Raw genomic sequence first — 24,277 nt, 5'->3', positions numbered from 1 at the left:
AAAGAGCCCTTTGTTTTTATGGTTGAAGTTTTGTGAAGTTAAAAAGAAAGTATTAGAGAACACTTCAGAATCAGTGAACTAAAAAGATGTTACATTCATTATTTTAAATACTTAGGTTGTTAAGAAGTCTAAAATGTTACAGTTAGAGGTAGATAACAGTCCCAAGTTTCCATGGAATCTAATAATTTAGTATCTGGACATCAAACAGATCACAAACTCCTTCATTATCATCTAAATTAAAGTTGTAGTCATCTGCCGGGGTAGGAGAAAGCCGTAAGAGAGGAAACACTGCAAGCAAAACAAATTCAGTGTTAAACACGGTTTTTACATACAGTTAAAATGTTTAACAAAATACTCTCAAATACATCTATCCAAATTAAATTACATGTAAGAATATTTTACAGTATATAATAGAAAAAGTAATAAATTAATTTGACTTGTATCTGGTGTATATTTTGAAAGATTCTCATTTAAAGATAATGTATGCATAGGTATAGCATGAGAAAAAGAGGCTAAAATTTTTATTGGTTGAACTTGTCACACTAATATATGTGCTTCAGAAATATTGGTCAGGATGCCTGGGTGGCTCAGTCGGTTAAGCATCTGCCTTCGGCCCAGGTCATGATCCTAGGGTCCTGGGATCAGGCCCTTCATCGGGCTCCCTGTTCACCAGGGAGTCTGCTTCTCCCTCTCCCTTTGCCCCTCCCCCCACTCATGCTCGTTCTCTCTCTCTCTCTCAAATAAATAAATATTTTTTTTTAAAAATTGGTCAAAGAATGTCCTCTGATCTGCTAAATAAGTTACTACTTTGAAAACAAGTAGGAACTCGACTTAATAAATTTGCTGATGTTCTGTTTCTACAGAAATGTTTAATCTCAAATGGTTACTGTACCATTTGCTTATTTAACAGTTGCAACTTCCTAGGTTTGGCTATATTTGTTAGGAACCAGGATTGAATCCAAGAACTTACAGAAAGGTGAAGCCAAAAGAGTTACTATTAAAGTAATTACAATTTTTTTTTGTATTTTTAAGAGTTTTAAAAATTATTTCAGAACAGATGGCGACTTGGCTAATGTTAGTAATAGTTCACGTACTTCACATTAGTATCTTGAAATTGGCCTTAGTTAGGGGTATTTACAAAACTGGGTTTTGAGATTACCTACATATTATTTTACTCTTCCTGGCCAAATTCTTCAGATGTGAAAGGGCCAGTGTGCTAACTGTAGAAATTTATTCAGTGATGGTAATAAGTATCCCCTTCTGGGCTCTTTTTTCTCGAAATGCAGGAAAATAAAAATTCTGAAGGATGCCTATGATTTACTGTTAAGTGGGAAATTTTTCATGAATCGTCATAGTATGTTAAGCAGTTAAAAAATATAGGTTCCACATTTAACTCATGCCATTTATAAATTCTAGAAAAGCATTATTGATATATAAAGTAGTAAAATTTTAAACTACTTACCATCAGAAGACATTAACTCATCAATGATATCTCCACTAATAGATCCTGCTGGAAACAGAAATGTGATAAAGTTTTGTTACATTTTTATTTATATATTTTAATAGTAGAAAGCAATTATATTTAAATGCAGTTTATATTTAAACAGTATATATGCAACAGCTAATTTAAACAGCAGCTTGATTAACAACACAGTGTTAAAGTAATTGAACTTTATGGAAAGATGCGATTTTCACAAGCACCTACTCTGTGCTTGGCATTACTTTTAAACTTCCAAACTCAAGATGTAGATCAAAAGACTCATCATCGTTCTCCCAAAACTTACTCCTCTGTTTACAAAGTCAGTGGTACCATAATTCTCCCAGTCACCCAACCTTAAAACTTCAACATCACTTTCCATTCCACCTGTTGTTAAATTTCTCTCCAGATCTCACATATCAAAGTTACTTTATTTTGCCTAAACAATATTTCTCAAATCTTTCTCTTTCCAATCCTATTATCACCCATTTTAGCTTTAATGTTCTCTCCTAGTTGTATAACTGCAGACATCAGATCTTCAGTCTCCATTGCCTCTTAACCTTCTGCTTCCCAAAAGCATCTTCCCTAATCGTGTTACTTCTGTGCTTACCAGTTTACAGTTCTAAGTATGCTACTTCCCTGCTCACAAATCCTCATTGGCTTATGAGCTGAAGTCCCAACTCAGTCTGATATTCAAGCTTCTCTCTAATCCGACCCCAGATTATTCTCTCTACTATTTCCAAATATAAAACTATATACAGAAATTTTTTAATGCTTTGTGGAGACCAATGTACTAATTGTGTCTTAAGTTAAACTACATAAAACTTGCCTGTCTTTATACATTCCCCATTAGGTTATAATTAGATCATAAGCTTTTTAAGGAGTACACTTTCCACTGTGCACCCCCATTCTATCCCTGAAAGTACAGAAATAGTTACAGAGGGAGGATAGGAGGACAAAAAGCTGTGAACTCCCAGAGTAGTAAGGCTCACACCACATTCCAATGAGACACATGCCAAAGGTAAAAATAAACATGGGATTGTATACAATGTAGTTTTTAATGATCTGCAATATTACATCTAGACTGGCATGACTTAAGTCTAAGTCATTCATTCAGCAACCATTGACAGAATATCTGCCATGGGCCTTTTATTTGAATCAGTAAGTAGTTGCTAAATACCTAGCCATGTAACCACGGAAAAAAAATTGAGTGCCCAAGGAAATTTTTATAATTTAGATGTGGACCCTATTCCTGATGCCCAGTTTTTAGAGTTTTAGTTATTTTCATTTCAGATTAAACAATTTAGGAAGGCAAGATTTCCAAAATTGGAGTTGAGACCTTTTTTCAGCTCTTTAAAACTAAGCTTTGCAAATAAAAAGTATAGTGATAAGGAATATGAAGAAAGGAGGCAAACGTCACTATATTGTACACCAGTTTGACTTTTCTTAAAGGTAATTAGAACACATTTCAATCATTTATCCTAGAGTGACTAAGAGAGAAAAGAGCCTTACAAACCTGTGATTAAAAAAAAAAAAAACCCTGACATATGTAAATAGTAAAAATGGGGGAAAATGAACAAATTTCGATTAATTCCAAACATGGAATCCTAAGGAAAACTGCAAAGTTAGGCCCATTAACTATCTTTTCCTTGGTCACTGTTTATAATTCTACACAGTCTTAACCACATTATACTGTATTCAATTGTATGTGTCTGAATATACAATCAGATTGTATGTCTACGTTACCTAAGAAACAAATCTGTAATAATACAATTAAAGGCAGGATCTGTTTTTAAATTTTCCTCATAATACCTATCCCAGTGCTGGTCACGCTGACAAATTCAAAAAAGCTCACCAACTTGTTTAATATGGTATTCATATTCATATTCTCCCTTCTGACTTTTTAAAACAAAGGCTCTAGACCCACCTGATGATAAGTCTGTGGCTGTTGTCTGTTGAAGATTTTGGCTTCTTTCGGAGACATGTTGCTCAGGCAGATTCTGAGTTGCTATGTTGGATTTCTGTGGAGTTACTGGAGTGGAGGGCTGAGAGGAGGGTTGTGTGAGGTCATCAGGTGGGGGGACAGGAAAAACCACAGGCTTAGATGAATTGGACTCTTTATTTATAAGCAGCACGTGGATAGGTCCTGAATGACTCTTTAGATTGATCTGGTATTTCTTTTGTCCATTCTGACCCTTTAAAGTTATTGGGTATAAACAAATGAATAAATATTAACATTTCTAACTACCTTGGAACATTAAAAATTAAGATAAGCAAAGCTACTAGGGACTAATTATTATATAGCATAGAATTTATGTAGCAAAGTCAATAAATGTCTTTGACTCAATTAGAAAATGTTTTGAAAAAGGCCCAATTTAAAGCAATCTATTATTGTTGATATTTAAGTTGAACTTTTTCCTCAGGATTGTTATATCAGTTAGAGATATAGTGATTTTAACTGATTTTTTAAAGATTATTGACTGCATATCATTACTCATTCCTTGATATTTTCTAGCTCAAAACAAATTTAATAAAACTTGTAATCAAAATTAAATAATTCAGTCACTTCTATAATTTTACTAAAGTCATCCAAATTCAGATATCAATACTTTCAGGTAGAAAACTTGAAAGCAGTAATTTAAAAGTGTTTACACACAATTAGCTCTTATTCAGCTAAAGAGAAAACATTTGACCCTCTTAAGACAATGGATCCATTTTAAGAAAAGTTATCCTACCATTTCTGGAATAGGTACCTCCAGCTGTGTACCAGAAGGTGCTTGAATGGCCAAAAGTGTATCACCTGGTGAAAAAAAATATTTTTAAATTTTAGAAAATAATATTGATCTTGGAATACAGTGGCAAGAATATGGGCTCTGGAGTCAGAATGCTTGGGTTTGAATCCCAGGTTAGGTGACCTTGGGCTTTGGTTCCTAATTCTGCAAAATGGGAGAAACATAACATACTGCATAGGCTTGTTTTGAGGATTAGCTGAGGTAATACATGTAACAGTAGATCTTAGAAGAGGCTAAATACTTAGTGTTAGCTCTATTATTCTCATTAACAAATTCAGCTCAAGTTAATTTTGCTTTCATTCAGTCTTGTATAGTCTGAAATTCTGGAAACCTTTAGCCTCAAGTAACATTGTTTACTTGAGATTTTTAAATTACTTAAGTGACTAGGGATCCTAGAGATTAGATATGATACTGTGAAAACTTGAGCTTAAGTGAACTTAATTTTAAAGCTAAACTCTACAGCAGACTCTGTTGAGTTGAAGATTAAAAATACTTTCCCCAAACTTTCTTAGAAAGCTCAGGACAGGGGCGCCTGGGTGGCTCAGTCAGTTAAGCATCTGCCTTTGGCTCAGGTCATGATCCCAGAGTGCTGGGATCAATCCCTGCATGGGGCTCCCTGCTCAGTGGGGAGCCTGCTTCTCCCTCCCCCTCTGACCCTCCCCTGGCTCATGCTCTGGCATTCTCTCGCTCTCTCTCTCAAATAAATAAAAAAAAAAAAAAAAAAAAGCAAGCAAGCTCAGGACATATGGTGGCAGAGTAAAGCAGTAAGTCCACACATATTGTCAATATAGTCTTGGAAAGTCAGATTTCACTTGGCAAGATGCTTGGCAGATCTTTTTTTTATGTGCATAATACATAAGACTGTCCATTTAATAAGCCCTGCATAACTAAATATAAATATGTATGCAAAATTTCATTTTACTTGTGTTATAATTATGGGAACACAGCCCGCCTCCCACTATAGTTACTAATACACTGTATTTTCCTTTCAAGGAGAAAACATGGAGGCAGCGGATGGAATAGGGTTAGGAATAATTGTCCTGGTTATAAAATGGATTCACCTAACTCTGCCCTCATGCTTTCTTTGAGTTCATTTGTGACCAGCACACCTGCTTCATACAGTTTCATAAACAGTGCCAATGAGAACCATGTTTTGTTCAAATTTGGTCACTGACACTACAATTCTGTGACTTGGAGACTGCTGTTTAATCTTTCTCTGACTTAGCTGCCCCTCCCACACAGTTTACACCTACCAATGCAGTCAATGAAATGAAAACTGAAAAGCAGTTACTGTCATGAGAACAGAAACAAAAGCAACCTATAACTACAGAGCACTGTAGAATGACACAAAATGTCCACAGTTCCTGAAAATAATGACTTCGGGTGAGTGCCTGGGGAATGTTGAATCACTCTACACTAAATTGATCGATCAGAGGAAGAATGTTAGAACAAACTGACTAACAGTACTTACCATTAAAGCAATTACAGATGTCTTCATGAGTTACATAGGAAAATGTACTGTCATAAGAGTTAAGGAACAACATGTATACCAAGGTCTAGGCATTTAAATTAAGATAATAAATCTGTAGGCCGAAACAAAATGACCAAATGCATGAAGGTGTTGCCACACATGATAAGATAAAAAAAAAAAAGTCTTTAGGCTGGAAAGGCAAAGACAAAGGTCCATAAGAGGAGTGCCCATCCTTTGCTCCAAGAAGTCACTTTTGATTTTCTGTGACATATGAGGACCTTTGAGAGAGATGAAAAACAGTGCATATTGCTCACGGAGACAGGGCTTCTGGAGACGAAGATACCGGTGGGGAAAAGGATGCTATCAGTAGGAGTGGAGAGTGACCAAATTGAGAATCTTCCTGGGTCATGGTTTAGGGAACTGGAAATGGCCAGAATCTTGGAAAGCAGTGCAGCAAAGTCCAAGATCAACTAGTTCAGTGGTTTTTGTATTTGGGGGCTCCACAAGACACAGCTTGAAGGGGTGCTTGGGTGGCTCAGTCGTTAAGCATCTGCCTTCAACTCAGGTTATGATCCCAGGGTCCTGGGATTGAGCCCCGCTTCGAGCCCCGCATCGAGCCCCGCATCGGGCTCCCTGCTCTGCGGGAAGCCTGCTTCTCCCTCTCTCACTCCCCCTGCTTGTGTTCCCTCTCTCGCTGTGTCTCTGTCAAATAAATAAAATCTTTAAAAAAAAAAAAAAGACAGATTGAAAACCCCATTGTTATCAAACTGTTGAGCTTTGATCTGTAGAAATAGCAAATGAGATCATGGACTTATTCAACAAATTACCAAAACAACATAAAAAATTAATTGTATACATTAGTCAAAAATTCATGAGAGGTAGTAGAAGATAAATGCCATTAAGAGATTCCATAAGAGTACAGGCAAGTTTACAAATCAAGAGAATCGCTGGTATTTGAGAGAATAGTGCTTTTAAGAAACACATGAAGTATACCCCTAATATTTTTCCCCCACATAATATGATAAATACATAAGCCTTGGTCCCCAACCTGGAGTAGGTACTATCTTTGAGTTAATATTAGGCAGAAAGTATCCTGGATTGATTGCAGGTCCCTGATATTTTATTTTCAAGCCAAAATTAATTTTTCAAAACTTTGAGAGTTACTGAATTTTTGCCACTTCAGAATACTGAGCATAATTATTTAAATATACCTATGCATTTAACAATGACTTCTAATATTCAGAGACCCCCTAAGCACACTTTAGCTAGCATATTGCATCCTATCAATGGTAGACTGAAAGTGGATGAATTTTTTTTTCTCAATGCAACACAGGAATAATGTTAATAGACGTATTGTGTAGTTTAAGAGGTAAAAACTTTTCAAATATTAGTATAAATTGTTAGAATGATATTGTAAAATTAAAATATTATATTCACTTACAAAACTTTTTAGAACACTAGAATAAAATAACTGATCTTCAGACTGGAAAATATATAAATACAAATTCTCTGGCTATATGTGTCACTTATTTAAAAGGATATCTATTATTAATGGAGTCGTCCATCACATTTTTGATGCTTTGCTGTAGCCACAACTTCTGCTGATCAAGTTCTCTTTCCTTCAGTTCTAGATCTTCAATTTCAGCTTTAAGATATCTTAATCTATCTATGACTTCTTTAGTATTACAGCCAGCACCTACACCTCTTAAAAACATATGAGAATTAATATTTCCAGTATCAAGCCCAGGTTAACATCACTTAATTTTTATAATAATAAAAACTGACTGAATTAGTAACTTATTCAAGACAAAAAATCCTTATAATCTTCTAAAAATCAAGCATTACAATCCTTAGAAAATTTAAACATTGTACCTCTGAATATATTTGCTTAGAAAATTTATTGGCAAGAACAATCAAATTATAAAAATTCTCAATGCATTTGCCATACAGAAAATGAAAATTTTCGGGGCGCCTGGGTGGCTCAGTTGGTTAAGCGTCTGCCTTCAGCTCAGGTCAGGATCCCAGGGTCCTGGGATTGAGCCCCGCATCGGGCTCCCCGCTCAGTGGGAAACCTGCTTCTCCCTCTCCCACTCCCCCTGCTTATGTTCCCTCTCTTGCTGTGTCTCTCAAATAAATAAATAAATAAATCTTTAAAAAAAAATGAAAATGAAAATTTTCATAAAGTCTAAAATAAGTTCTCAGGATATTCTAGAATGGTTTGTCATCTGAAAGGCCAGGCTAGTTAGTGACTGGCACCAAAAGGATGTCAAAGCTAACAGTCACACCTGGAAGTGTCATGACGTAGGCTGAGATGCTAGTAAAATAAATTACAACCTTTTAATATTTTGGTGAGATTCTGGCTTTAAAACAAAACAAAACAAAAAACTAAGGCCAAAGGGGACAAATTTGCAGAACAGAAAGTATTTTTTACATTCAAACATACAACCATACAAAAGTTAACAAACAACAATATGCATTTCAATCAACTACTATATATAAGGTACATATTCTATATATAGGACATAGTTCCTGTTCTTAAGGAGTTTATATTAGTTGGGCAGCTAAACACTTAGGCAGAGCGGGATTAATAATACAACGCAGTATGCAGTGTGTGCCAAATGAGTAACTTGAGGAAGAAAATAAGATTTGAATTTTCAGAGTGTAACTCAAACGGTAGACAGAGTAAGGGAGCACGCCAACACAGGAGTGACATATACAGAGACCCAGAGCGGTGTCCAGGGAAAGACAAGGGGCCTGGTGAGACTAGAGGGCCGAGAGAGGATTTAGGAGAGCTAAACAGTAGAAAGGTCAGATTTTACAGAGCATTAGGAAGAAAAGTAAAGGTTTTAGAGTAGGGTACTAGTTTGTAACTTACTTCCATTGTATGCTATTTTTTGACTTTTTTTCGATCAGGTCAATTCCCTCCAAGACATTGGTGATATCATAAATTCTTCTTTTTTGTCTCACAGCCAAAGTATCTGCAGCCTGTTTTCAAAAAGGGGAGGGGGGGAAGAGGGGAGGCAAAGAACAATGAAATAAAGGACAATTCATATTTTAAAGCCAAAAAAGGTTGCTTATTAAGTTCACAGCATGACAGCCCAATCCCAAATTTGACCTGGTCAGTTGCTTGGGAACAATAGGTGGGTATGTTCAAAGCATCTCTCAAACATTGCAAATTCCAAAGAAATTATTCCATTTAAAAGCCAGCAGATGTTAGAGTGGGGGAAAAAATATATGAAGGGTCATGACACAAAGCCCACAGAAATAAAAGAACACAATAAGAATACTTCACGTCACCTTATGGACTAATCCTGAGGAGGAGTACTAATTGTCTACCCATGTCACTTCCTATTTCATTTCTCTTTTCATAAACAGTCTTGTCTAAAAACAGCCTTAATTGTTTTTTGAAACTTTGAAAAATTATATCTCAGCAACCTGTTAATAATTAAGTCTAGAGACTTGGGGGGATTTCTAAATTATACAAACACTTGTAGTACCGAAATATACTATCTACACGTTTTAAACTCACAGTGAAAATGGAGGAGTGAATCATGCCATCCCAACACAAAGTATAAAATCAACAAGAAATCAAAATCTATAGCACAAAGTTGTGGTACCAACAAATATAATACAAAAGCTTGGTAGTTTGACTCAACAAAAGTAAGGTCAACAAAAATATTTCATGCTACCATGTTACGAATAAATGCAGGAAAGCTATACTGTTTCTCTAATTGGCTCCCATTCATATTTATGAGCTTTGTTCTCCAATGGAATAGACAGACCTTAAAAAAGAAGTTACCCTACAGCTCTTTTTCGGGGTGAATTAGACAATAACCTATCTTGAATGTGGAGTCATGTGATAAGAGTTATGGTAGTAAAGAAAAAACACATTTATGTCCTTACAAAATTCAGCACATTATCCAAATTAATGAACAGAATTTAGTTTCATATAATTGGTTACCAGCTCTCCCAAGGCATCACTACTTTCTTGATTCTTTAAAAACATAGGACACACACACACACAATCCGGGACAGCATATTATTTGCAATCTGGACCTTCTTTCTACAGGAGCAAGTGTGACTAACTTCACAGGCATTTAATGTCGATTCTATCAATCCATTTATCGTGCTACCAAAATACCAAGTTACCACTGTCCAATTAATTAATCATTCAGGCCTTCAGGAAGGGGATTCATGCTTCAATCAGTGGACCAGGAGAATAAATAAGATGTGGCAGGAAGAATGAAGAACAAGAAACCGAGGTTCTGAGTCCCCAACTCTGACTATTTTGGTTCCATCTCTTCTAGAGAACCAGAAAATTAAAAGTAGGGCTAGGCATGGTTTCCTTGATCTCCTCTTCCCTTGTACTTAGCAATTTCCTTCCGTTTTATCAACATTCATAAAGTTGCTTGAGTTTGAGGCTGTTTTTCTAAAGAGCAATAATCTCCTGCAAAGTTAACTGTAAAAATCCGAAGTTGAGGATTCACCTCTCACTTCCCTCGGAAGAGGTCTTCTTGAGAAGTAACCCAGAGCCCTTCAAGCCAGCTCTACGGTATCTGTATCTATGTACTCACACACAAAAGCCTTCACAACCATAGCAACAGCTCACCGGTTAGGGTATTAGGACATGTTTGTATGAACCAGACTGCAAGAGCTATCCAAGGTCATCAGGCGAAGAGCCATCAGAGCTCACTTTTTGATCAAAAATTTTTAAAGTTTATAATCTAGTTTATAATTCATTACTGTTTTAACATGACAAATTTTAGGCCTTTATTTCCAAAACTAAACATTATGTCTTAAATACTTTTCTATTTAAGTATACAAACACATAAATGACCAGCGAGTACAGAACATTATCACTTAAAAAGGATCTCCAAGGAGGTTTTTATTTCAGCAGCCCCGTCATTCTTTGGACTGTAGGTTCTGGAGTTCGGCACACAGGGATCCAGTCACAGCGCCACCACTTCCTATCTTCAGCTCGTCTCAGACTCATGAAGCCTCATTTCCTTTTTTGTAAAATGCAATAATAACATATCTGAATTGTGGGGATTAAACTAGATAATCTTAGCACAACTGTCTGCTACGCGGATCGTGGATGATTTAGAGTTTGTGTGTATACGGACCTATCACATTTTATGCAGTGTTTCAGAAAGTTGTGTGAATTCTTAAAGTTTTATGAAGTAATTCAAGACATCATATTCAATAGAATCGTACAATGAATCACCATCATCATCATTCATTTAGCCACTATGATGTGCCAGGCTTGTTCTGTGTCTTATGGATAGAGTAGTAACGGAACAAAGTCCCTGCCCTCAAAGAGGGGAAAGGAGTTAATAATATGCAAATAATTGTTAGGAGGAATGCATGTAGGGGCTATATTTACAGCATTTTAAAGCTCCCCGAATAAGGTAGCATTTGAATTGAATGGAGAAAGTGACCCTGAAGAATAACTGACAGGAAGCAGCAAGTGCAAATGCTCTGAAGTGGGAATATGCTTACTCTTCAAGGAAAGACGGGCAAGCCAGTATGGCCAGAACAGTGAGTGAGAGGGAGAACGTGAGAGAAAGGGGTGGGGAGGAAAGGAGGGAGACAAGGCGGGGGGGGGGGGTAGTGAGAGACAGAGATAAAGATGGGAACACCCGGATAGCAAGGGCCAGATCACTGGGGTCTTGCAGGCCATTGTCAAGACTTCAGCTCTTACTCCCCGTGAAATGGAAAGCCATTGGAAGGCTTTAAGCACATGGTCACTTAATGCCCTGCTTTAAAATGTTCTCTCTGGGTGTTCTGGGTAGAAAAAAAAAGGCTACTGCAAAAACAATGGCAATAATCCATTCGAGAGATGGTTAGTGGCTTGAATGAACAGGTAACTGAGGATGTTGTGAGAAATGGTGAGATACGGGGTATATTTTGAAGGGATAGCAAGCAGTAGATCCAGACAGCAGAGTCAAGGGTAACTCCACAGTTTTTGACATGAGCAACTGGAGATGAGGAAGACTGCAGAAGAACAGGTTTGAGGCATTAGAAATCAGGAACTTGGCTTTGGATAATTTGACCTCCAAAGGGAGAAGTTCAGAAGACCACTGGACATGAGTGTGTGGGTTAGCAGAGAAGTCCAAGCTAGAGATACCGTTTCAGTAGTTGTTAGTAAATGGATTCACCTAAGGAGGTAAAATTAGAAAGAGAAGATGTCTAAAGGCTGACCCCAGGGTACTCAGTGTTTAAGATCTGGGAAGTGAGGAGCAACTTGACACTGAAGTAAGAGAAATAGAAAGAGTGGCATCTTGAAGCCAAGGGAAGAGTGTAAGAAAGAGTGACCAGGTCAAGTACCGCTGTCAGGGTGAGTCAGATGAGCAGTAGACCTGATCATGGATTTGACTTTGGCAAGTCACTGGTGACCTTGGTCAGAGCTGTCTTGACTGAGTAATGGAATCAAAGCCTTAATGGAGAGAGTCCAACAAAGAGTGGAAGGAAAGCTACAGCAGACAACTCTTTTGAAGAATTCTGCTGCAGAGAGGAACAGAAGAATGGGGCAGTAGCTGTAGGGGGTTATGGGGTCCCTTCAAGAAGTTTTTTTTCCCCCTTCCTTTCTCTCTTCTTTTAAAGATGGGAGCTAATTCAACACATAAATTATGCTGATAAGAATCGTCCAATAATGGAGGCAGAGGGATAATTAACCATGCAGGAGAGAGAAAGGACCGCTACAGGTAGGCAAGAAAGAATGTGAATCAGATGAGCTGAGGATTAGCCTTAGATAATAATAACAAGGCATATTAATAACTGCATTCCAGCCGAGTTTCTGGTGCAGATGTAGGTAGGATAATAGACCAGGTAGGGGGAGAGTTTAGACATTTCCTTCTGGTTGCTTTCTGTTTTCTCCTAAGTGGAGGTTGGTTGGAGGGGGAGTGAAGAGGGGAGGGGATGGTTAATGGTTTAGAAGAAAGATGAAATATTCATCTAGGAGAGTAGGAGTAAATACTGTAGAAGGAATGCTGGACGCAATATTAGTCCTCTTGAAGTTAGTCATTGTGAATTTAAACTGAGACCCATGAGCATCAGTGTGCACTTTTCTCCAGCCCTGGAGAACAGCCTGGGTACTGTCAAGGGGCAGGCAGAGAGCAAATGGGTACATCCTCATCCCATGTTGCCACATGGCTATTGAATAAGTGCACATGTGCATGCATCCAATTTACTTTAAAAGGTTACATTTGCTATTATAGATTTGACCTATAAAACACAAAGGAAGCATCTATTTGTACAAACCAACTCAGTTTTGGGGGAAAATAAACAACCCTCTGAAAGAAATACGTCTCCCCTCCAAATAGTAAATCCTTTTCTAAAACTATGTCACCAATTGCAAACAAAGTGGTATCTATATGTGGAACAAAATTAAAGCTTGTGATGCTTTTTAGAGGTGGGTAAGATAAATCAGGAGAATTGAGAGAGATCACATGTTAGTGCTAAAAAGGGCTTTAAGAATTTCCTGGCCCCACCCCTTCACTTTAACAAATGAGTCCACTAAGACCCAATGTCAACTCTGGGGGAGGGAGAGAGATTATGTTGTAGGTTTATTTGAGTTAAGATTAGCTGCAGCTCATTTGTTCAACAATGTTCTTCTGATGGAGCATGATGTTGCATTCAAATGCGCTAACATACACACAATAACTATGGGAAACAACCCGTCTTTCAGGTTCTCCATCTGCAAAGCAGGTACTTTACTCTCTTCCAGGACCATAACTGCCAATACATGTGTAGTCCATGTTTCAGCTACTATGCTTCGGAAACTAATACTACAGTCAGTGGGGCCAGAATCTAAAAGTAAAAAACGTGCCAGGGAAACACTATATAAAGTCAGTTAGTTATATATATATATGCACACACATACAGATAGGACGCTGACAATAAGGTGAAAAGAACCCAAGTGATGCCCCCAGAGTGCCCATAAAATATTAAAAAAAAATTTTTAAACCAAGTGAACTCATTTTCTTTTCTTTTTTTTTTTTTAAGATTTATTTATTTATTTATTAGAGAGAGAGAGCATGAGAGGGGGGAAGGGCAGAGGGAGAAGCAGACTCCCCGCCGAGCAGGGAGCCCGATGCGGGACTCGATCCGGGGACTCCAGGATCATGACCTGAGCCGAAGGCGGTCGCCTAACCAACTGAGCCACCCAGGTGCCCTCTTTATTTTTTTTAAAGATTTATTTATTTGAGAGAGAGAGAGAGAGAGAGAGCATGAGAGGGGGGAAGGGCAGAGGGAGAAGCAGACTCCCTGCTGAGCAGGGAGCCCGATGCGGGACTCGATCCCAGGACTCCAGGATCATGACCTGAGCCGAAGGCAGTCGCTTAACCAACTGAGCCACCCAGGCGCCCGTGAACTCATTTTCGACTGTGTCATGTGGTATTTTCTGTTATCTATCTTATGATAAGGTTTGAACTGATTATTAGCTAATTTCAAATACTGATGAAGATAATTAACTCACAGAATGTCTGATTTCAAATCACAGCTAAGAACCATTTATAAGCCAGTAACAGGATAACTGTGTAATAGGATCTTCTGAAGAATATTACCTAATTTAATGCTCACACCATTCTCCTCATTGTTTGGGTACAGACTCATAAAGCTCATGGATAATCAAATGGAATTTGACATTAATTATATATTCATGAAATAAGTTTGTGGCAAAACATTTTCAAACGGGCTCTAAAATTTCAAGATTTTAAATAAGCGCGGTGTGTCGTCAAAATTCCCAAACTAAAAAAAAAATTGCACTGAATAAGCAATTTAAGCACCACTGGTACTTGTAACAAAAGAACTGTATACATATCTAAGGTTGTGGGTAACACCTTGTGTTAGAGAATGAGGTATAAGAATGGAAACAGTCCCATATTGTAGAGAGAAAGTATTATAAGAGGTTGGAAAAAAGAGATTACTTAAGGTGGAGGCAGAAGGGAAAGCTGCTGGCAGAGGCTGCCATGTGCTTTCAGTGGGTCTGCAGGGGACACTGAATCAATAAGGAAATTAAATACCAAAAATAAAGAACTAACTTTATGGATACAAAGGCCTCCCTGAAGAAGCAGCACTAAGCACACAGTATTTTAATTCCAACTCAGTATCCTGCCCCAAAGAAATTCCTCCTAAAAAATCTCCAATGCTTTTGCTACCCCAAACAGTCATTCCTAAACATGATATTGATATATATGTACCAATATTTTTGAAATGCATAAGCTTTAAATTTGTTTTAATTTTTATTTTTAATTGGTTCTTGTCGCAGTATAGTTGACATACAATAACTTTTTAGTTTCACGTGTACAACTTAGTGATTCAACATTTACATATGTTGTGATCACCATGTTAAACCTAGCTACTGTCACCAAAGTTGTTACATGTTATTAACTATATTCCAGTTATACTTCGTATTCCTGTCTTATTTATTTTATAACTAGAAGCTTGAGCCTTTTAATAAACCCTGCATAAGCTTTTTTTTTTTTTTTTAAAGATTTTATTTATTTATTTGAGAGAGAGAGAATGAGAGAGAGCAAGCACATGAGAGGGGGGAGGGTCAGAGGGAGAAGCAGACTCCCCGCCAAGCAGGGAGCCCGATGCGGGACTCGATCCAGGGACTCCAGGAACACGACCTGAGCCGGAGGCAGTCGCTTAACCAACTGAGCCACCCAGGCGCCCCCTGCATAAGCTTTTATAAAGAAACGTGTTTTATTGTTTTACTCAAGTCACCAAAGATTACTCAAAAGAAAAAAGAAGATATTTGATAAAGTATCTGTTTAATAGGTAAAGCCTGCCGAAACTCTGAAATCTGTAAATTGCAAACTCTAGATTGCCTGTCCAAGTCTTCAATGGCTTTGGAAATTCTCTCCTCGTAAGTACTAACTTTTTAAAACAAGAGCAAAATTCAGTGTGCATCTGCTATTCTACCACTTGGGTTTGTGCTGGTGGCAGACACAGACGTGAGAGGCTCTGGGATGGGCCTGACTTACTAACTTTATGACCCTGGGCAAGTTACTTAGCCTCTCTGCGCCTCAATTTCCTGATCTGTAGGACTGTTAAGATGCTGTTATTTGAGGATTAAATGAGTATATCTGAAACACTTAGAAGAGTGCCTGGCACATGGTAGGCATTGCAGTTGTGTTATTGATCCATATGATCCAATTTCAATTATTGATCCAATTTCTCCCCTAAAGTAATGAGAAAAGTTTGCTCTTGGAAGGTATAGCATGGAACAAAAGAGAACACCCCTACCTATCTCACTAACTCACTATTTAACACTTTGGAAGGCAGTCAAGCTCAATGAAGTAGAACAAAAAGGCTTCTAAAGAGCAAAAATAGATATAAAAAGGTGTATTTCACTACTCAAAACATTCACCCCATTTGGATCCTTCGTTACTCTTTTTATATGATTCCTAACAGTTGGGCTATTTAATTTCAAGGTCCACGGGAGAACTGGAAGTACCATCTGGGACAGTAGGGAGGCACCTTGGAGCAATCAGGGCACAAGAGAGAAACTATAGAAAGGACAACAACTCACAAAGCAGACACAGCTCAGGCCTCTGGACAAGACAGCAGTCCAACGAAGAAAAGCCTTGAGGCGGGGTGCCTGCGTGGCTCAGTCGGTTAAGCGTCTGCCTTTGGGTGGGGTCTTGATCCCAGGGTCCTGGGACGGAGCCCCATGTAGGGCTCCCCGCTCAGCAGGGAGCCTGCTTCTCCCTCTCCCTCTGCCCCCACCCCTCCCCACACTCATGCTTGCGCACATGCACTTTCTCAAATAAATAAAATCTTAAAAAAAAAAAAAAAGATAGCTTGAGGCTATCATCTCCAAAAAACACAAGAAATAATATTCAGTAGGTGCTTCCAAACCCACCTTACAGCATAAGAAGTGTGCAACTGCCCATTTCCCTGACTTTCCCCTACAACTGTAAGCTGCAATCTACTAAAGGAAGGGACTGAGGCACACAATGGTTAACTCCTATTTGTTGAACGAGATGGGAAAAAGCCTAGAAACAACTTATATGCCTGTCTGTAAGAAAGGTTAATTCTGATTAGTGTGATGGATGTAACTTGTGAGGCCATCACAAATTATGTTTATAATTTAGAAAGATAAAAGTTTGATCTCAGCTATAAAAAGGTGTAACAAGTTGAAGAAATATAGAAAACTGAAAACAGTGGTTCTCTTTGGGTGATGGCATACTGGGTAATTTTTATTTTAATCTATTGCCGAGCTTTCTATTATTTGTATGTTACTCCAATAATTATACTTTAAGTTTAAAAAATGAATCAGAATGAAATCCTCCCTTCCACAAGCATATTAGGTTTAATGTATAAAGAGAGAATAATTAGGGACAATTCAGTTTTAACTGGCAAAATCTAGAAAAAAAATGTATTTATAAAAAATATTCTTATTAAAGAAACAGCTAATACAATTCAGACACCCAAACAGATGTATGATCCATATCAACAGGCAACCCTATTCAAACATTTCATTCCTTTAGTCAGCTAACAAGTGCTTGACTTTTATAATTCATCCTTGGATTGTGATATTATTCTCAAAAACACATTTATACCATTAAAGTAGACTATCTGAAAATTATTACTCTCATTCCTAATTTATTTTCTCTTTCTTTTTGCCTGGTGTAACAAACTTTTTGAGACTTTTAAAGTTGGCGAGTTTCTTGTAAAGAGACACCTGAATTCTTTTTCATCTAAACCACTTCATTAAAGGGTACATCAGTCAGTTAAGTGTCCAACTCTGATTTCAGGTCATGGTCTCAGGGTCTTGACATCAAGCCCCATGTCAGGCTCCGTGCTGGGCATGGAGCCTGCTTGGGATTCTCTCTCCCTCTCTCTCTCTGCCCCTCCCCTCCACTCACTAGCACTCTTTCTCTCAAAAAAACAAACAAACAAAAAAACCACAACTTTATTAAAAAGAAAAAAGAATTGAATACATTCATGTGTAATATAGAAACAGGTTTCAATTATCACTCATTTGATGTATTTTGTGTTATGCTTTCATGTTACCTTTTGTTCTTTTTCATGGACTTAAGCTGTTATTTTCCCCCCTTAAAATGAGATAGCAGTTCAAAGTGTGTTTCTGGTCTATTAAGAGTTACCTTTAAACTTAATAACATATGTATATGCTTAGCATGGTGGCTCAAGGCATCACTTCTGGCAGCAGGCTACCTAAACTTACGTGTCACTCACTGTGGATATTTTTTTAAAGTAAACTCTACACTGGATGTGGGGCTGGAACTCACAACCCTGAGGTCGAGTCACATGCTCCACCAAAAGAGCTAGCCAGGCACCCCAAAAGCTTTTCTGGTTTTTGTTTGTTTGTTTGTTTGTTTTTTAAGGAAGCACCATGCCCAATATGGGGCTTGAACTACTGTGGATATTGACCGTCAACCTCCTTACACGTCACTTTCCTATCAGCAAAATGGAGACAATCTCTCTTTTATACTTTTAAGGATTAAGTGAGTTCATACAAGTAAAGCACTGGGCATAGCGCCAGTCATTTAGTACCAATTATTAATAATAATTTTTATTAGTGTTGTAGAGCTTTAGTCTCCTGAGAATTTTTTTCCATTTAGCCAAGCACCTGGTATTGATGTTTAACAATTAGACGTCGGAATAGATGTGTCCAGGTCAGCTTTCTATGTGCATATTCAATAATTTTATTTTTTAGAGCAGTTTTAGGTTCAAAGCAAACCCGAGCAGGAAGCAGAGTTCCCATACACCCCTGCCCCCACATGTGCGTAGCCGCCCCCGCTATCCGTATCCCTCACTGGAGTGGCACATTGGTTAAAACTGACGAACCCACACTGACATGTCATTACCACTCTAAGTCCATAGTTTATATTAGGGTGCATTCTTGGTGTTGTACCATATACGGGTGTTGACAAATGTGTAATGACATGTGTCCACCATTACAGTGTCATACACAATAGTTTCACTAAAAATTCTCTGTGCTCTGCCCTCTCACTTCTGAACCACTGATCTTTTACTATCTCCATAGTTTTGCCTTTTCCAGGATGCTATATACTCAGAATTATACGGTAGGTAGCCTTTTCACATCAGCTCCTCTCAGTAATACACGTTTAAAGTTCTTCCACGTCTTTTCATGGCTTGATAGCTTTTTTTTTTTTTAAAGCACTAAATAGTATTCCATTGTCTGAACGTGCCAGTTTATTTATCCATTCACCTACCAAAAGACATCTTGGTTGCTTCCAAGTTTTGGCAATTACAAATAAAGCTGCTATACACATTCATGTGCAGGTAGACATAAGTTTCCAACTCATTTGGGTAAATACCAAGTAGTGTGATTGCTGAATCATATGGTAAGAATATGTTCAGTTTTCTAAAAACTGCCAGTCTTCCAAGGTGGCTGCACCATTCTACATTCCCACAAGTAACGTATGAGAGTTCCTGTTGCTCCACATTCTGGCCAGCATTCAGTATTGCTAGTGTTTTGTGTTATTTTGCAATTCCGATAGCTATGTCGTAGTATCTCGTGTTGTTGCTTTATATGTGTAATTTTGGTAAATTACACATGACATAAAATTTACCATCTTAACCATTTTTAGGTGTACAATTTGGTAGTTTTAAGTACATTCACACTGACGTGCAACCCATCTCCACAACTCTTATCCTCTGGCAAATTCTAAATCCATAGTATGACTTTGCTGGGGCTGCCATAACAAAAGACCACAGACTGGGTGGCTTAAACAACAGAAATTTATTTTCTTACAGTTTTGGAGGCTAGAAGTCCAAGAGCAAGGTTTGGCAAGTTTGGTTTCTTGAGAAGCCTCTCCCCTTGGCTGGCAGATGGTCACCCTTTCGTTGTGTCCTCACATGGGCTTTTCTCTGGGGGTATGAATCCTGGTGTCTGTGTGTCCAAATTTCCCTTCTTCTAAGGACACCACTCTGAATGGATTAGTGCCTATCCCAATGACTTCATTTTAACTTCATCATCTCTTTAAAGGCACTATCTCCAAATATAGTCACATTCTGAGGTACGGAGGATTAGGGCTTCAACATATGGATTTTGAGAGGACACAGTTCAGCCCATAACATGCTGAACCATTAAACAACTTCCCATTCTTCCCTTCCCCCTAGCCCCTGGAATCACTCTTCTATTTTGTCTCTATGAACGTAACTACTCTTAGTTACTTCATATAAGTGGAATCATATAGTATTTATCTTTTTGTAACTAGCATAATGTCTTCAGGGTTCATCCATGTTGTAGCATGTGTGAGAATTTCCTTCCTTTTTGAGGCTGAATAATCTTCCATTGTATGTACATATCACATTTTGTTTATTTATTCATCTGTTGATAGACACTTGTATTGCTTCTATCTTTTGGCTACTGTGAATAATGCTAAGAATATGGGGTATACAATTATCTATTTAAGACACTGTTTCTAAATCTTTGGGGTATACACTCAAAAAAGTGAAACTGTCCTAAGAATTGTTAAGTATGCCCCAAAGTTCTGGCTGTCCTACTCATATATCTTTCCTTAGGCTAATCTTATCTTTATCCTGTGACACCAAATCTTTGCTTTATGTCACAAACTAAGGCCTTAGATTAATTATTTATTTCTTCCAGGGCATATATTAATTAGCTAATCATAAATTGGTATGAGTCAGGGACCTGTGAGATAAGGAACATCATAAATACTTTATCATTTTAACCTAGGTATTATGCAGGCAATTAGTAACATAAACAATTTTAATACAATCTTAATCATGCTTTGAAATTCAAGGTGACACCAAAATGACAAAATATAGAAACTCAGTTAGAAATTATATTTAATAGGAATTTCCAAAACGATATATAGGTAGTCATGACTATCTTAACAGCGCTTTAAATTCTTACTTCTGGAAAAGTAGAACCCTAGTTTAATTTGTGAAATAATGTGGAATTCACCATCAATACCCTCATTTTTAAAGGAGGAGCTCAGGGCACCTGGGTGGCTCAGTACGTTGGGCTTCTGACTCTTGATTTCAGCTCAGGTCATGATCTCAGGGTTGTGAGATCAAACCCCAGGTCGGGCTGCATGCTTAGCATGGAGTCTGCTTGGGATTCTCTCCCTCTGCCCCTTCCCCTGCTGCGTGCGTGTGCATGCTCTCTCTTTCTCTCTCTCTCTCTCAAAAATAAATAAATAAAATCTTAAAAAAATAAAGTAGGAGCTCAATACCTCTTTCTTCTGTCATGGGCAGAGGGATAAAAATAATCATGTGTTTTTCTATAGAAGAAACATTCTATGTTCTTACATAGTTGAAAAACTTAAATGAGAGAAGTTTGTGGTTTTTTTAAGGAATACTAAAAGACAGTATAGCATAAACAATAGAAAAATGGTCTTCTTTCAAATCTTAGTCTGTCACTTTCTACTGTGTGACACTGGGCAAGTTACTTAACATATCAATTTTCTCATCTGTGAAATAGGGATGTTAGGCCCAAATTTCCAAGTTGTTAAGACAATAAAATTAGTTAATATATGTAAAAAGTCTGGAACAAACTCAATAAGTGCTAGTTATTAGCAGCATAAAATGGCAAGCCAGATAGCTTGAGAGGAGCAAGGGATAATGTGTCATCTCACTGGAATAAAAAGATAAGTACTGCACCCCACTTTTGTAAATAAGACCATATAGTATGTGGGAGTGGGAGAGAGATCTATAGGTTTCACAAACCACCTTCAAGGTGTTTCTAATCTCTAATTGTTAAAGTATACTCAAACAGCTTTATTAGAATTTATTTGCTTTATTAAGCTACATCCTCAGTTGGGTATATTATGAAGAAGAAATGCATCACCAAGATACAGCATCCTGTTCTTATTTTTCAGTAGTAGATGTCATGGTTCACAATAAGAAACATTGGAAAGATTTCACTGTAAGATTTTTATATGAATAAGATTTTACACATATATGTAAATAAATGAAAAATAGATGTAAATAAGTATGTATATTTTTCGTGTATATGAGAAAAAAATGATACTCAAAGTGGTCTTTAGGAGTAAAAAATCATTAATACAAAGAGCCATAATGTTACTGCAGAAATCTTGGAAACTTTTAGGAAAGTTCCAGGATGAATGAAACAATGCTGTTACAATAAATTAAATTCCACTACCTACTTACTTTCTCTGTGACTTCCGGAGAACACTTATATGGCTTTAGATGAAACAAGAGGAAGCCAAAGAATTTAAAGGCAAGTAAGGCGAAGTTCCATCATATTCCCAGCTGAGTTGAGAAAGAAGCCCTCAAAGTTAAACCCTGAGTTCAGCTCTATCTGGAAAACCCCAAACTTCCCCGACTCCCTTTAACTGAAACCACAGTACATTTACACAATAAATTCAGGATACAACTCAATGTCTAGATTTTGAATAGCAGTTTGCAAGCCATGTTTTGTAACATCTCTGGCTTTCTCTGATGACTTCATGACTTCCTTTGAAATTCTTTAAACGGAATCCATTTTTAGTTCTTGACAATCTAAATACTATATATACACTATAAAGCACTTTCAGGGAGGAAGCAAGGGAGGAAAGGCTGTAGAAAGAACAAGGAATTTCCAGAGCTGGGGGGAAATTCCAGGAATAAAAGGATAGACAGTAGAAACTACTTGCCAACATGCAAAATGCACACATCATGCCTTATTTGAATTCAGATAATTCAACAATCACTTAATGAACACCTACCGTGCGCATGGTAAGGAAAGGGCATTCAAAGACAAACATCACCCCCTGGGCTACACTCAGAGGAGGGCCTCTAGTAGAAAGCTTCAAGTCCCCCGGAGTCCTCGTCTCTACCTTCAGGGAATACTACAGAATGCTCTCCGGCTCAGACGCCGTTTCCTTTGCTCTAGGCATAACCTTAATGCTCTAGGTCACACTTTCAAAGCCAAGTAAGGTGGTCCCACTGGCACTCCCCTGGGTGCTGGGACCAATCAACAGTATAAAATGAGATTTCGGATATCGGGGAAATGCCTAGGAGGGGGTCTGCGGTGATTAATGACTCGTTAGTAATTTTTATTTGTTTCTAAAGCTTTGGTTCCTACTTAAACTTGGTGCACTGGTTGAATTTTAATTCAAGTAATCACATTCTCCTGTTCCTCGGCGCTGTGGAATCCTTCCAAATCCTGCCTGGAACGGTTAAGTCATTCTGTTTAACCGAACAGCTTTTGATTGCATATTGTTGTTTGAAAAACTGTAGTAAAAGACGAAGCACACGTTCTCATGAAACAGGAGTTTACTGAGCGCTTCCACCACCTTGAGTCAAAGTTCTAAAACATCCCCTTTCTGTGTGACGGCAAAGGTCACCTTTATAAATCCGTATCAGATACCAAATTAAATAAAAAATCAAATATGCCCCTCCCAATCATCAGGACGATGAAAAGAATTGTGCAGGGAAGCGGGTTTTTTTTTTTTTTTATTACTATTATTATTTCAACGGGGAATGAGTGTGGAAAGTTCGCTTTTTTTCCTCTTTCATCCGGAAGAGGTGGCAAAATCGGGTTTTTTGTTTTGTTTCGAACAACGGGAACACGGTCTCCTCTAGAATAGCCTATTAAAACCATCAATTCCCAACAGCAAGATCGAGCCCCAGGTGTCTCCAGGCAAAGTGCCCGGGTACCCCCTGTGCCTCTGCCACAGGTGGACGCGGAGCAGCAAGGACCCTCGGTCGCCCTCGGGTTCCTGCGCCAGAAGCCACGCGGGCGCGCTCCAGGTCCTAGGCTCTTTGTCGAGAGCCCAGCGCGGCGCCGGGCCCTATTGGCTGTGCGGCCGGTCGGGGCCATCCTGGTCCCTCGTCCCTCCCCCATCCCGGAGTCCTGGGCCTGGGCCCCGGCCACACGGCCCTAGCTTCGGGGTCGCCCGGTCCCCGCGGGGCGCGTCCACACCACGCCGCCCGACCCACTCTTCAAGGGGGTGGGCTTCTTCGGAGGCCGCGGGCAACGAAGTCCGCCCCCATCCCCGCCTCCCGCGCTCACCGCTTTGAGATCCAGGACGCCGTCCTTGGCCTCCTGCAGCAGCGACACGAACTTGGTGGTGAGCAGCCCCAGGCTCTTCTCGTGCCTGCTGCTACCGCCCCCGCCGCCCCCGAGCTGAGGCGGCGGGGGCTGCTGCGGAGGCTGCGCCTGGGAAGGCTGCGGCTGCGGCCGCTGGCCCTGGCCCTGGCCCTGCGGCGCCTGCTGGCCCGAACTCGCGGGCTCCGCCGCCGCCATCGCGTCCCCACGCCGCTGAGCTGCGGCCCCCGCGCCCGGCCGCTCGTCTGCCCCGCCCGCCGCCACCTGCCGGGCCGGCTCTGCAGCGGCCGCTCCAGCCGCCGCAGGCCGAGAGCAGAGCCAAGGGTCGCGGGCCCCCGCAGCAACAGGTGCGCGCGCGGCGCCCACGGGACTCGGGGCGGCCAGGCGCGCCGGCCTCCGCCCCCTCCCCGAGCCCTGAGAAGCGTGAATGAAGCCCACGACCGAGGGGAGGGGGAGTGGAGGCGAAGAGAAGGGGCAGCGAGGGGTGGGGACCCGAGTTTAAATGGCAGGAAGTGACG

The 24,277-nt window shown here is 39.2% G+C and overlaps 1 protein-coding gene across 3 annotated transcripts; it reads right to left on the bottom strand.

Annotated features, from left to right (window-relative positions):
* E2F5 (E2F transcription factor 5) lies at nucleotides 1-24,264 on the bottom strand. 3 transcript variants are annotated; one of them, XM_035011457.1, is made up of 8 exons: nucleotides 23,724-24,264; nucleotides 8,616-8,725; nucleotides 7,283-7,444; nucleotides 5,741-5,784; nucleotides 4,213-4,277; nucleotides 3,405-3,672; nucleotides 1,463-1,507; nucleotides 1-288 (listed from the first exon to the last, which is right to left on the bottom strand). In XM_035011457.1, exons 1-8 carry the CDS (start codon nucleotides 23,955-23,957, stop codon nucleotides 179-181), a joined length of 1,038 nt encoding a protein of 345 aa, XP_034867348.1. In that variant the 5' UTR covers nucleotides 23,958-24,264; the 3' UTR covers nucleotides 1-178. The 3 variants fall into 3 exon arrangements, with proteins under 3 accessions (XP_034867348.1, XP_034867347.1, XP_034867349.1); XM_035011456.1 differs by having other exon boundaries at nucleotides 1,463-1,510; nucleotides 23,724-24,262; XM_035011458.1 differs by having other exon boundaries at nucleotides 1,463-1,510; nucleotides 3,405-3,522; nucleotides 23,724-24,262.
* Nucleotides 24,265-24,277: the final 13 nt, after the last annotated feature.

The sequence above is a fragment of the Mirounga leonina genome, unplaced genomic scaffold (genome assembly GCF_011800145.1).
Source record: "Mirounga leonina isolate KUSES-001 unplaced genomic scaffold, KU_Mleo_1.0 Mir_165, whole genome shotgun sequence".
Taxonomy (NCBI): Eukaryota; Metazoa; Chordata; class Mammalia; order Carnivora; family Phocidae; genus Mirounga; species Mirounga leonina.
The sequence above is the reverse complement of the archived record's forward strand: the minus strand, read 5'-3'. Positions and strand labels throughout refer to the sequence as shown.

Coding starts and splice junctions, on each gene's coding strand:
- E2F5 (XM_035011456.1), bottom strand. CDS start 23,957: ATGGCGGCGGCGGAGCCCGCGAGTTCGGGCCAGCAGGCGCCGCAGGGC. Junction 7,445..8,615: donor AAAAATAGCATACAATGGAA/GTAAGTTACAAA, acceptor TATGTTTTTAAG/AGGTGTAGGTGCTGGCTGTA. Junction 3,673..4,212: donor AGGTACCTATTCCAGAAATG/GTAGGATAACTT, acceptor ATAACTTTAAAG/GGTCAGAATGGACAAAAGAA.